The sequence below is a fragment of the Trichoplusia ni genome, chromosome 11, assembly GCF_003590095.1.
Source record: "Trichoplusia ni isolate ovarian cell line Hi5 chromosome 11, tn1, whole genome shotgun sequence".
Lineage (NCBI taxonomy): Eukaryota > Metazoa > Arthropoda > Insecta > Lepidoptera > Noctuidae > Trichoplusia > Trichoplusia ni.
Genome location: NC_039488.1, coordinates 11,437,500 through 11,452,543, shown reverse-complemented (window position 1 = coordinate 11,452,543; position 15,044 = coordinate 11,437,500). Strand labels below are relative to the sequence as shown.

The following is a 15,044-nucleotide window of genomic DNA, read 5'->3' as shown; positions in this document are numbered from 1 at the left end:
CGTTTTAGGTTATTTTATTTCTAGAACTTCTAGTTGTGGCATATATTTCAACGTGACAACAAATAGCGCAAAATATTTTTTAGTCTTACCAGGCTAGTTAAATAACACTTACCAAGTTGTATGAAGTATGCCCCTTTGTTTGACAGACAATGACGGTGCTACATAAATAAGTCTAGCTAATTACTTTACGCACAAGAAAACTAAATCCTTTGTACTGAAGCAAAAATCACTTCTAAGATGCGGTCACCGAAACAGGTCCCTGGCTATTTATAACAGGCGATTAACAGTGCATTCTCGTTCACAGGAAATTATACTTTAATGGTTCGCACAAAAGGTATATTTTCGATTATCTTTGTTAAAGTTAATTCCAACAAAGGAGTATGGGCTGAAACAATTGCGCATCGCAATCACGGCCGCAAGCAAAAACCATTATGGCAAGGAAACTAGCCCAGATCTGTAATGGTAATCTCTGTACATTATTATTAAAACATTTAATACATTTGTTCGTATTTTACAACATTCAATTAAATGTTGGTAATGTTATTCGATTGTTTACATGAAATTGTATTGGGTATTACGAGTTGTTAATTGTATTGATTGCATCACTAAAGGCGCGCTGCTTTTGCTCAAAAAGAGAGGAAAATTAAACACTGACACAGAATATGTATAAAAAAGTAAGTCAAAAACAAAATAATAGATGAAAAACACTATTTTATTTAACTATAACAACTAACGTTCTCATTAATCGCTCTAATTTGAACAGAAACACCATCAAATTCCAACCGACAGCCAATCTAAAAAACCGTGTACCGCGTGGGTGGAATCGCGTGCAAATCATAGTATCTATTATAGTTACACTATTAATGCGGGCCCTAGGCGTTAGGGAGAATTTATTTCGCATTACAATTTGTATAATCAGACGATGTTGCCTCGATAGCACTTGATTAGGTTGCAGCTTCGGGCAAGGATTTAAATCGCTTCGAACCTAAATCTTAAAGCACAGTTAATGATGATAAAACATCGGTTTTTGTTTGATATATAGGTTACGATGAATTATTGATCTATAGATATAAAACAATGACCAATTTGGATCTAACAGGTATTTAAGACCTATCCAAGAATGAAAATCGATCGCATTTGAAAATTTGTAAGCAATTTTGTGTGAATTTTTGGACAAAACTGTGCTTATCAAGTCATAGCCAACCTAGTTATCTCATGTTTATATTAAAATGTATCAACAAGTCATTTTAGATGTACGACTTCTGATTACTAAAACAACTGCAATCTTTAAACGTCGCTTAGCACTAGAATAATAAATTAATTACTCAACATTTTGAAATAAACACTTGAAAATCTGTAAACTGATGTAACCGAGTGCAATTTACCACACATGTATAACTTTACAGTTAAAAAACAGGACTTTATTTCAAAGGGTTAAAGTTTATAATCGCGTCGTTGTTCCCTATATTCCCAGTGAAGTTGGAGCGACTGTTCAGACAAGTACAATCCAAACTGTGAGTCATATTCTGTTTACTTTAGATACGGCGTCAGCTAGAATAATATCTTTGTTCGTGGAAACTGTGGCTGGATGGATTTTATTGAAATTATAGCATGTTTAAGTAAACGCAGTGTGAACTAGCTGTGTATTTTATGATTATGAGGTGAAAACGTGAGGGGTACACGTTGCGTGTTATACAAACGAGATGAATGTGAAGATAAGATTGTAAGATGGATGACGAATGGAGAAATACTTCGAATCGTCTCATCAAATAGGTGAAAAAAGTAGCTAATTAAAGGAACAAAGACTAAATGTAAACAAACAGAAGTACCTCCTACTACGTTCCAAAAAGCTATTCTAAATGGAACGACAGACTCCCACAAAGTTCAGAGTTGTTCGAAAACTAGTTGACATAGCGGGTCGTCATAATAAACAAACAGATTGCCTGTTAAATTGCAACTAGTGACAAAAACAGGCAACCCTAAATCAGTATTACAACAACGACGTCTACAAGACGTCTTGTCCAGCGGCTGTCTTGTCTTAGTGGGCAGTTAAGAGCTTGAAAATTTGTTATGAAGCTGCCTAGGGAGCGCCTAAGTACCACTCAGGGCACACACCTACATAACTTGAACAAAAACATACTTGTTTTACTTCTTTTAGTGGTGGACCGACCGTCATTTCTGGTCCCATAAATTCTTTCTCGACAATTTGACAGCACACTTGTAGTGTCGTAACTTTATTTAGATCAAACACAAGTTTATGATATCGTAAACAAGCCATTTAATGCATAATAAACGGGAGGTAAGTGAAATCGTTGCACAAGAGGCTACTGTGCATTTAATAGATATCACCATGAATTATGCATGGTGTAGCATAATCACTTTTAATAGCTTGTCAAATCAAAGAATTGAATTATTTATGACTTCTCTTAAGACCAAGACAAACATACCTTTATCATTGCGTTTGTAAGAAGCAGCATTTACATAAACCAGCATTTGGCCTAGCTTACAACGTAAAAAGAAAATAGTAAAGGTAAAAATGATTAAAGCCTTCAAGAGACTTAAGCTTAGTTACACACGGAAAAACGCAACTTTGAACACCGTTTTGATGTGTACGAATCACGCAATACTTAATTTTTGAGTAATCTGCACTCAACTTTATTACTTCTGTTTGTTTGTTTGAAAAAGCTATTTGTTCCGATTTAATCTGTGCCCAAGCCACAACCTTTGTGGTCTGTCAAAGTGTTTGATACTGTATTTTACTTTGACAGTTCTGACATTTTACATAACGGTAGGTGAATAATACTGGAAAAGTTCACCAATACATGTTTACGTAAGTTTGTTGCTTTTATTTATTACATTTGCAAGTCTGAACAGTTTCGTATGATATTTGGTAGTCGATGACGTAGACTACGACATATAAGTTGCTATGACAAATCGTAGAATTTCTCTCTTAAAGAATTGGCTTTCCATGAAGAATTTAACAGTACATCAAGAAGTCAGTGGGATTATACTGATTGTTTTTGTGTAAAAAGGACGTGTTTTAGAACTCGAAATACATTACCTATTAAAACTCATTGATAATACTTTGAGCATATCATGGCGACATTTACTTTGATGACTAGCTAAAAACAATACATTTCAATAGGAGTACCCTGTTGATTATTCAATGTGTTCTACCAGATCACATTGAATAATCCCCTGACAAATGTGTTATCTATTCACATTTCTACTACAATCAATTTCCTTTATTTGGTATCTTAGCTTTATTCTGTCCTAATACTCCTTAAACGGATATCTAGATTAAAACCTAAACAAAGCACCATTGAAGTTAATTTCAAACAATTTTAACTTGAGAGCTAACATTTCAGAATTACAGGCAAAGACTGATAATATTTATTTATTCAAAGTTTGATTGAAAACGTTACTCAATAGAATTTATGACAGTAATAATATTGTATCAATACAGGCCCTATAGCCGGCGAATGTTAAAAAGGTATTCATGTTTATTGCGCCGATAGTTTTCATATAAATTTATTGTTTGTGATGGTGGTACACTTTTATGGGTATAAATTAAATGAACAGTTTTACAGCTAGCTATTGTCGGTCCGGACTTTCTTATTGTTGTACCTACTGTTATTAATACACTGCTTGCGAGTATTTTATCAATTAGAAAATGTTGTTTCATGTAGGTACACTGTGATACAGGTTTATGAGCCGAGCATCGCTTGCTTCATCAACCACATGTTATTTAACCAGCTAATTGGAATATATGATGCTTACCATATTCATTACTTGTGAGATTGAGTCTCGCTCTGGCCAGAGGACTGTCCTCGTGGTTGCAGAGATCCCTGAAGCAACACAGCAGTAGAGAGTGTTCTGATGATGGAGGAGGACCTCCAGACCCTGGTGAGTTCTGGCAACGAGACAGCGCTTCTTCTTCCCTGTAATAAAAAAAGAACGTCATAGAAAATTTATTCTTTCCCGTATTGTAAGCCGTGTAATAAGTAATATGTAAAAACTTCTTATTTATATTAATATAGGTAGAGCATCCTTAAAGAGACAAGGTTGTGTGGGATGCTAGTAATAATAAATAATCATATAGAAGATTTACTTCGACCATATAAGACTGAAAACTATGTATAAAAGTATACTACATAATTACAGTTAATGCAAACAAACAGGCATTGTGAAAAGGCTACCATTTGCAGAATAATAGAGGATATTAAATGTCTTTTTGCATCAATAAGGAAGGAATGCCTGATGCAATGCATCAATCAATGAGTAATCGAACCGAGGGCCGCGGCTGTGAGCGCTGAAACCGGCCCAGCGTTCGCGCCAATTAAAACTTTTGCGGTTTTATTTTCTGTGAAAGCAGTTACTGCCGAGACGTAAAAAAGGTACATTCAGCTGGTATACAAACAAAGCGCTTTAATTAGCAATTATACTAAAATCGGATCTGGCTCGGCATTTCATTGCAGGGTATTATGGTATTTTCATTAATCGCGTTTTACTACATTCGGAGTTAAAAAGTTCAAGTCATAAAGACGAATAATATTTCTCAATCCTTCCATCAGCTGTTAAGAACATCCTTTAATATCGAAACCAGTTCAGAAGCTCCGTCGAGTCCATCAGATTGCCTCGCATCTACAGTAAAAAAGTTGTCTCACAAACGAGTTATGAACAATGAAAATAATAAAGCATAGGCTTGCTTTATTGAATTCAGCTTTAACATTAAATGGCTTACTTTTTGTTGAATACGAATTCATTTTGAGTTGGTTGAAAGGAGAAAAAGTTCGCCATCTCGCTACACTCCGCATTGTAACTCGAGTTTGTGGGGAAAAAATTGCAATTGTGTCCTTATGGGCTGGTAATGGACGTTCTAGATTTTAAAGTATGTGTTTATAGGCAGTTGACGAAGATTTAATAAGTGACGATTTCGCAATGATGGATGTTTAAGCTTTAACTCCATGATTCATAGTTCATTTTTTACAGGAAAGGGGCACGAAAAATAATGTTTTAAATTAATTATCTAATGAAACGTTGACAGCAACACGGAATTTGTGTAACCACCAGAAATAAGATCAACAACAAAATTGAAAAAGCAAACGCAATTTTCTTGTTGGTTCCCCTTTGATGATATGTTCGCATAACTCCTTTACAAATGCATTCGCGTCGCTTTAGTGTGACATGAAGATCACTGTAAGTGGCGCGTACGCACCTCCCAGTTTATTTACTTGCGCAAGAGTTTAAAGTGCCAAGTGACCTATGCCAAGTGATCGATACGATAATTTATTTTGTTGTCTTTGATCTAGCGTTTCGGAGAATTGGTTATGCTTTGTTTACTATTGTTTTTGTTATTGCATCATTTGTTCCAATAACTCTTAAACTGTAATTTGTGTTACTCTTTTTCGGCCCAACGGCTCTAGGTTTCTTTGTCAAAAATGATGGAAAACAAGTCCTTAACCATGATATCCGTGACTTAAATCTAATGCAGTAAACTTAGATCGTGCAACGTATCCCGAAACCGTAGTTTAAATACTGGTAAACCCCGCTTGTTGTGTTTAAATAAATAAACATTAAGTTACGTTAAGTACATCAATATTTAAGTGCTTATAGGAACCGAGATCCGCCTATTCACGACAAGACTGATTGACTGACGAACTGATTTGTATGTGTCATTATCGTCTGTTTATAGTCAACCTTATTAGAGAAGAACCCGGTACTTTTTTTTACTTCTTTTTTAACATATTAACGACTGAATGCGTCATTATAAATTCAATGTAGTTTTTTAATCTCTACAATTGATCGATTAGTAAATGATTGGACTTAGATTTATGTTTCTTAAGAGGTTATTTTAAACCGGTATTAGTGTTTTTGTTACATGCGGTGTTCTTAGTTTATTGATTGTTAAGTTCGGTGTAATTATAATCGAGAGTCGTATAATACTGCTGAATGCACATAAAAATGGAGTTATGGAAAATAATTTGAAACCAACTAGGTAGTTAAATTCAAATAACGAGTTTTTTTAAGCCGCATATATGAATTTGGCAGTTCTAGAAAGTTATACCTTTAGTGTTTAGTTTTGTTACAGATAATACTTATAGTGACGTATCTACTTGGTTAAGACTGACCACTGACGAAACCTCAACGTATCCCACAACAATCTCACGTAATATGCAAAACACACAAAATGGCCATTTAAGTCAACATTTTTCAAAAGGTTTTTGTAATAAAGACATGAGGATTTATGTATTTGCATCTGTTGCGTGGCCAGTGCGGCCAGATAATAGCGTTGCGTCCATTGAATACAAATCATAACTTTACCACAGATTATAAAGAATATAGAGACTTCACTCTTAGCTGTCGTAAAATACGCACACACACGTAATGGTGTTATTGCCATAAAAAAACTCAAAAGTATCCCGAAGTGTTTTCTCTCTTATCTAGCAACATGTGTACATTTTAAATGTGTGTGTGCGGCACAGAATAAAACATATGATTCTTCAGCGAAGCGTCTGTGATAGTGAATAATCTGTGACTGCGGTGTCGCAAACAAATCACGGCGCATGTTCTCACGGGCTTACAAGAATTTACATAAAATTAAAATTTACCAGTACTTAGATACATTTCTTTTGAATATTGAAGAGTCATCTCACGTGGTTGGGCGTTTAACTAACAAAACGGCTTCTTGTTTGAATAAATCTCGCGTTCGCGGCTGAACTCTGATCTTTTTCAATTTACAAGCACTTGGAATTTATAATCTTGAATAATATAAGTTTGTATTAAACGCCTGGGAATGAATAGGGTTTGTAATCAGAGCTTTGATAGTTAAGTAGGCAAGAGAGATATGGTGGAACTTTATTAATGAAGTATGTATTGATCAAACCTTTAAAGGTGTGATTGTACCGTTGACTGGATATTTGTAATCGTATAGTAATGCAACCATTACACAACCTCAGAAGAGGTTTATTGACAAACTTTAAAATGTAAGGGTAGTAGAAATATTTTATCCATATAATTAAAATCACATACATCTGAATTTTAATGTGTGGAATGTATATTGAACGGGTCTTCACAGTGTGAAGTAACGTATACTCGCTAACAATCAATCAACTTAGCATTATAATATAAGTTTAATAAGCAATTTTATAAAGTCAACGATTGCTTTCCAAAACTATCAAATTTCGCTCGACACCAAGTATTTCGTCTATTTTAATTAAGCCGATGTTCGTTTCTCACGGGAACTCAGACGCAGCTTATTTGAAGAATTTCGTCAATTTGAATAATTTAGATGATTGGGCCCCTAACTTTGCTTCGCCGATTGGAAACGTCTTTGCGAACGATTAGTTAGTTACAATTAAGCTCGTGAATCAGGAATATAGTTATAAAACATCGTTGTTAATTTGTTACGTAACTAAACTAACTGACAGATGTTTGCCGTTCGCGTGATTGTTTTTTGTTCAAGTTTTTATAATATATCTGTAAAGATAAAAACAAATCAATACGGTTGTCGGTGAATTACCAGTGGCTACTATTGTAACAATAGTTTTGAATTGATTTATGATGATAACTTCGCTATCTTGGAATGCATCAATGATTAATATTTGTTCAGTGGATATTTTAATTAAAAAGCTGGGTAAATAACGTCGTGACTGTGCCAGTGGGTAGGCAAAAGATCTGATCTTAGGAGTCACGCTTTCCGCGGCCAGCTTTTGGATCTCTGATCGATTATATCGCAGCTCTTTGCTTGAAACGTCTATATATAATAAATGATATAATAAGTGATGAAGTTTAGGTAATTCCGTTATTTCCCAAAGCATTTTATCAATTTTCATTTTGTTCTAAAATTTAATATTGTACACGTCTGAAGTATAAATACTCAAAAACTTTAATTGTTACTTGATTCAATCGATAGAGTATTAATATAAATCAGCCAACTTTTAAACTTCTGCGTCTAACCCATCACAATACGGACCTAGAGACAATTAAACATAATATATTCTCATCGCATACAATTCGAGCTAAGAATATGCATACACAAATGTACAGACAACCCGGACGCGCATTGATTACTTACAATCCTTATACTTAGCGACTCTAAGCAAAGAGGCTAGCTGCTACGTTTTCATGCAAACGTGCAAACAAACAAGATTTTAAATGTATGCCTTATCTTATCTTGTGCAAATCTGCGTCGCTGTAGGCTCCACTAACAATCAATGTTGTATTATATTTGTGTTTATCAAACATTTCGATATTTTAAGCGTTTTTTTCGTGTCTGGTATCGCCGAAAGGGTTTTTTTAGGTGCCTTCGCGAATAAGCTGAGTCATTATTTTTGGCTGAAATTCAAAATCTTTTGCATGCATTAAAAAATCACATGTCTAGAATCAAAACAAGTTAGGATTTTTATTACTACAGTAATTAATTGATATTAATAAAAAATCTAAAAAGCTCGGCTAACTACTAAATTGAATGATCATAAATATGTCACATTTGCATACAAAATGTATCACTGTTTATTGCCAAACGACTGATCTCGACATCGTTTGGTCAATATAGAGTGATGTTGTTGTTATCCCCCCTCAAAACACCACCAGATGGTTCAAACAGGTGATGGGTCTAAAAGGGATATTGACACTGTATCTATAGTTACTATTGACTAAGACTTATTGATTAAGATTTATAAATTTTAAGATTTCGAATAGCTTTGCATAGCAAAAAAGGTGCTATAAGATTTTATCAAGTTCGGCTAGCAAAAACGTTTCTTTAAATCGAAATTACTTGAAACATTTACATCATTTTGGGATATCTGATTTCAAAAACTGGACGACGAAAGTCACGGTTACAGATCGCAGAAGTTAAAGTATGTTTAGTTGAAAGTACTGTATACAAAAACTAAACCGAGACGTCGACCAGCCTAGTAAATCGCAATCCTGACACTTCTACTTATTATAAACGGGCATACAGTCAGCGTGTTTTCTAGAATTATAAGTAGTAAAAACGCAAATACAGATGTTAATTACTGACACAACTCACATTCAGGCAGTCGACTGATAAAACGCTCCGACACGATCCCTTCGAGAATAAAAACAATCCGCACTCCACAGTACTAGTTTATGGATACTCGTTTGCAGTGCCATAAAAAACGTATTAATTCAAAGAATAAATTAAACACTTTCTTCACAAGTAGAATATCATACATTATGTATGTTTAGTGCTTTCAAACATCTGTAGTTTTATCATATGAGAATGTCTGTGTGCTTAAGTATTTTTGTTATTTATGAGACGTTTCTTAATAGCTTTTAACAATGACTTACTGGTATTAAAGTTTAATAAACTTAGATGAATGTATTGTAGCAAATATCTCAGTACAAGTCTACTAGTATCTTGCCGAAGGAAATTAAATTGTTTATTCCATAGATTACTTTTACAAGTTAATTTATGTTTTCTTTTTCTAACTGGCTACTCTGGATAGACACGTCGATACAAAGTCAGGTGATATTATAAAATATTTTTATAAATCAAGTCATGCAAGTTTGCAAGTTAGCTCGGCAAGGCTAATTACTAGTCGCGTAAAAACAGAAGGAAAAAAACTAATAGAGTAGTTAAATTTACACTATTTATCTATGTAAATAGCCCGATGGCAAAGCAATTATGTAAACTAATTAGTAGTCAGAGGAATTCAGATAGCAACAGAAACAAAATAGGAAAGAGAGGAAAAATTGTACATACATAGGTCTAGAGTACTTGAGATGTATCAAAGTATGCGGCCAATTAATTCTTAATCGCGAGCTCATCGTGAACATGTTTCTTTATTGAATTTTCTTTCCAATTAACTCTATATCTGCAAAGATAGAAAGCCGAGAGATTCAAAGATACTGATTTATAGAGTGCTATAGCAATATATTCACTTGTGAGAGATTAAAATTGATTACAGTATCTTGAAAAAGGATTCATGGCATTATACTCTGTGTCACTTTAGTAAAAAATAATGATATTTTATTTTTATGGTTTGCCGTTATTTTTATGAGCAAAATCTCTATTGTCATAATACCTAATGTCTATGGACAATGACCTATTCTCGAGAGTGTTATCTATTCCAGATGTCACATTGATAGCCAAGTGTTCAACAATAGAGAATTTGAAAACAATAAACAAAACAAGTATAAATTACGTATTTAGAAATAGATAACAATATAATCTGTTGTAATAGTGCAAGTAGCTAGAACAAAGAACTGGTTGAGATGATATTGACATACAATTGACCTATCAAGATAGTTTTAAAGCTGTTGACGTTTCTTTAAAAATGCCTAAAGGATAACATTCTTAAGATTTATCGACGCAAGCAATCAAATTTGAACTCTATTGGTCACTGATAAGACGTGATTTGTTAGGAAGTGTGATGAGCGGCTCGGGTCGGCGTCCGCGCTGCACTATCTAGGCTGACCCGCGCCTCAACCCCAGCAGAGTCACCCTTATCTAACAAACGAGGACATGAAACCGACATCACTCAACAGCACTTTATGTACACAATAAACAAGTCAAACGAGAATTAATTACCGATAACATAAGCGAATATCAATTTGAATTCTATGGAAATCTTAACGAAGCGGATACTGCGATCGTTAACGATGATAATGGCGGAGATTGCCAAAAAGGAGCAAAAATTATTTAAAGTAAATAAAAGTGGGCATGCGGCAGACAGAACCGGTTGGGTGAACGCGGCCCGGGCCGATCCGAATAAGATAATCAACTGAGCGGGTAATTTCAGTGTATAAAAACATAGTGGAGACCAGCGTGCCTTCGCCAGTATAATTAATAAACCGAGGTGAACATACCGTGAGCCATATAAAAAAGAAACAACGATTACTTAATGTTCTACTGTTGTTGAGTAAATAGACGCATTTATTGATGGTATCTCTACTTTCACAAGAAATTACCACCGTGCCAGATGCTTTTTCTTACTCTATCTATTGCAATAACTGCAACGGAAGGACATTAGTATTTTTGCCGAAGCTGTACTTAATATAGCATTAAGTCAAAAGCTGGTCCATTTTGCCAATTAACCTCCAAAAGATCAATTACTGAAGTTACCAATTTATACACAAGTCATTGCAGCCCAAAACAGTGTCAAATCTAATAATACCGACACAAGAAACGTATCTTGCAAATACACATGTCCAAACATTCAATCAAATCTATAATTGTGTCTTCACATCAGCGATGAAAGCGGCAATCATTTCGAAACTGAAGACAAATTGATTGAAGAGACCGGGTACGCAACGATGGACCATACACTAGCGTAATAAGCACTATTGATGGATGACAGTGCGCCTCACAAGCCGACTGACAAAAGAGTAATTAATTCCTCGATGAGATTCAAAAAGGTTCTGCCGCTGTATAGTAAGAAACAAACCGTAATTACGTTATAAATAGATGGGAAAATGTTAAAGGAGAGGATTAAGATTGTTATAAATTAATATAAATCATGAGTCGAATAGATAAAGACGAAGTACTGATGGAGAATTGATGAGCAAATAACTTGAATACTTTGTTCAGAGCATTTGATATTAAAAAAGAAATCCGAAGTCTTGTAGAGATTCTGAATACCAACAAATATAAAGTTAACGATAGAAAAAGATTTTATTTGAAATGAGTTATTAAAAGTTGAAGAAGTTGTAAAAGTAAAAACAGTAGTCAACGATGGCAATTTAGGGGAAACCAGTTTGCAAATTACAGTAGCCGTTGAATTTACCTAGATCTTTGTCAGTATCATAAGGATATTGTAAAGCGGCGTTTGTTATCAAATAAATTTAACCGAATGCATTGCACGGGAGCATAAGTACCCAATTTGTTAAATCTTTTTGTAAAGGGTTGACATTTAAGCGATGGCCGGCATACTAATTAGAATCGCAATTAGAAATGATAAAATCTTCAGTCCCGTTTAAGGAATGCTGTTGGGACGTTCCTTGGCTTTTTATCGGCCTCATCTTGTTATATGACGAAATCGACGGACGGATCTTGTTTTCAATGTCTGAAAATTAATTTTATAGCTAATTTGGTATGCCTCTTGCTTTGTTAAGTTAATTTTAAATGAGTACTAAACTGTTGTCATGTGATGTAGGATATTATGAGTTCATTTTTTATTACAAAATCTGACCAATGACCCTCGAATTGTTCCAAAACACGCTTATCTCCGGTGACAAGGCTACTGACGCACAAAGATGATACTTTGTAATCTAGAACATTCCACATCCACAAATGCATGTAAATTCTGATGCTATTCAAAATTTTATGTTATTTTGGTCGTTACAATAAGATATCTTTATCAATTGTGCAATTGTATAAGCAAATGCTACAAAAACATCGTAACTTTTAAATCGCACTACTAGCATGCCGTAAAACTGCCTTTCACAAGCAAAACTTCTACGTAAAATTAATAATCTTTCATTTAACGATATGGGAATCAATTAATCAGTGCTACAGAATGACAATCAGGCTATAAACAAGTTATTCCATTAGCAGTTAATTTGGAGCATGTTCGCATTCCTCTTTCCGTGTTCGGCATGTGGTACTTACGTGTCGGCGAGGTGGTGGAGGCAGCCGTGGCGCGCGTGGTGCGTGCGGCGGGGCGCGGGCAGCTCGCTGTAGCATCCCCCGCTGCGGGCCGAGCGGCACATGTACCCCGTGCCCACGCACTGAGCCGTGTTACAGTAACACCTCACCCCCGCATCGACGTCGTTCGAATCTGAAACAAAAATAGCAACAATTAAAATCTATATCAGGACAAAAAGTGATGTCATCTTATCATTTTGTTTTGTTTGAATTGCAATATGTGCGCTATAAAACGAGCATGAACGCTATCGTATTAAACGATTTTTTCTGCGCACTTATTGTTTGAAAACGGAACGTTAATGCTACTATTTCTTAACATGGACCAATTGAAATATATAAAAAGCATTAAAAAAGCAATTTACTTTAATGTCAACAAACCTAGTGGTTCCCAACTATGTGGTAAACAAACATTAGAAAGTGAAAGAAAATGCTCGCTCATATTTTTGAACTAGGAATAATAAAATTCGAAATATATTAAATGTAAACCAATAAATTGAAACAGGAAACGGGTATTGCGAATGCGAAAGGAAATGCATTATAGGCAGTGTATCCAATCACAAGTATCGACACCGTGGCGCCTTGTGGTGTCGTAAACTTTGATGGCGTTCGATTTGCCGTGCCTACGTCCTCACCTATAAATTCTAGGATTTTAGCATCGACGCATTCATCCGACATTTCATACTTTACGGGTAGTAAACATGTAATTTAAAGGGAATTCTTAAAAAGCTTTTAGTGTTCCGGCTACCGTATTCTCAAATGCATTGCGATGAATGAATTTATAATGTTTTTAAATAGAAAAAACATCCCTTTCATCTCAAATGGAACCCATCGACGACAAGCCGATGAACCGGTAAAAATAACATACAGCTGGTTCGTGGCGCGTATCGTGTATGAATAATGCGCATGTCATACTCTACGGGCCCCTACATAAATATCCTCACAAACGGCCAGCCTCCGACCGCATTCAATGTAAATGCTTCGGCTCCAGACGATGAAACAAAACAAAATTAATTTCAGAGGGACGCCGCTTTATTTGCTCTCGACATCGGAGGAAAACTTAAGGTAGACCCCCCTTGATGTCTTTAGGATATCTTTTTCGTGCACGGTAACTTTTTAACCCTAATATTCGAATGATTAGTGAGTTGTCCGCTGCCTGTGCGCATCGGCGGGACATCGATAAAGAATCCCGATAAAAACGAGACACTTCAAACCGAGGTCCGGCTAATTTAAGCGGTCATTAACAATTTCTTAAATACAACTTTTAAAACTATTTAAACGTTGAACAATTGAAAAAAAGTGCAGTAAAAAGGTAATGAGTCGGGCATCTCCAAATTCACAAAGAAATTTCGGAATTCCGTCCGTGCTCAAACCGGCAGATGAAGTCGCGAGCGAATGCGAGCCCGCAGTAAATAAAACAATTAAAGAATAAAATACCAAGGTAAAAAAAGCAAAAGGGTTTACGCGCCGTTAATAGCTAAACCTTTGAGCAGGGGAAATTGGAAACTTTTAATAGCAAACTTTAATAGCTTTTGCACGCAGAATTGCTTCCATTAATTGCACTTTGCAGCGCGCAATGCATTTATTATGAAATCGAGATTCTATTGCGGTCGTTAATTTAATGTTGTTTGTCTTAAAGTTTAAGACAAAATCATTTTATAGTTCCAATGTATTTTTCTATTTATACTCAGCCTTGACGCATTGTATAGTTTTAAAGCAACTCATCACCTCTCATTAGTAGTTCCCAATGGATCGAACATTATGTTAGACGGATGCCATTAGACCGGCTTTACAATCAATTTTGAGTCAAAGACGAAGGCACAAATAGAACATCGAAGGATAAGGTAAATAAAAAACAAATAAACAAAAGAGAAAAGGGCTCCGGCATGTTATTTGGTATTGATAAATGGCCCTCCGGAGATGTGGGAGAGAAGGATGGAGCGGGGCTAGAGTGAGATAGCTTTACTAATGATCATGAAGGTAGGATGCATCCAAAGATAAAAGAAAGTGCTTCTTATCTTTTCCTAAGTTTGATTTTCTTCAATGTCTAAAAGCTTCGTACAATTTATGAGGAGTATGGCGCCTTGAATATTTGGTTCATTGGCGGATGGTGTCAGTTCATTATTGCAAGATTTGTTGGGAATCTGATCCGTTGCGTAGGGGCCGAAACAATCGGTCACCCTCTGTCACGTGCACAGTAAACGAGGTGTTAATTTCACAGTTTCCTCTTTGTTTGCCACGTTAATTGAGAATCGTAAAAGGATTTTTGGGATGCTTCTTGAAAGTGGAAAGCACTCAACTAGGAAGCTTTTAAACGATTCAACAAACAAAAAATCTAATTGAAAGCTTTTCTCGAATAAAGTGTTAAAGAATATTTTTGTGATAAAGACGTATTTAAAAGAGTAAATATTTAACGTAGCGGCGATCGCATCGG

The 15,044-nt window shown here is 35.3% G+C and overlaps 1 protein-coding gene across 2 annotated transcripts in view; it reads right to left on the bottom strand.

Annotated features, from left to right (window-relative positions):
• Positions 1-15,044, bottom strand: part of LOC113499106 (BMP and activin membrane-bound inhibitor homolog) — a 62,976-nt gene that overhangs the window by 5,996 nt on the left and 41,936 nt on the right. For both annotated transcript variants that reach the window (XM_026879464.1, XM_026879465.1), the window contains exons 2-3: positions 12,578-12,746; positions 3,781-3,941 (exon numbers count right to left, since the gene is read on the bottom strand). In XM_026879464.1, coding sequence (XP_026735265.1) covers positions 3,781-3,941; positions 12,578-12,746 — 330 coding nt within the window. The remainder of the gene's footprint in view (positions 1-3,780; positions 3,942-12,577; positions 12,747-15,044) is intronic.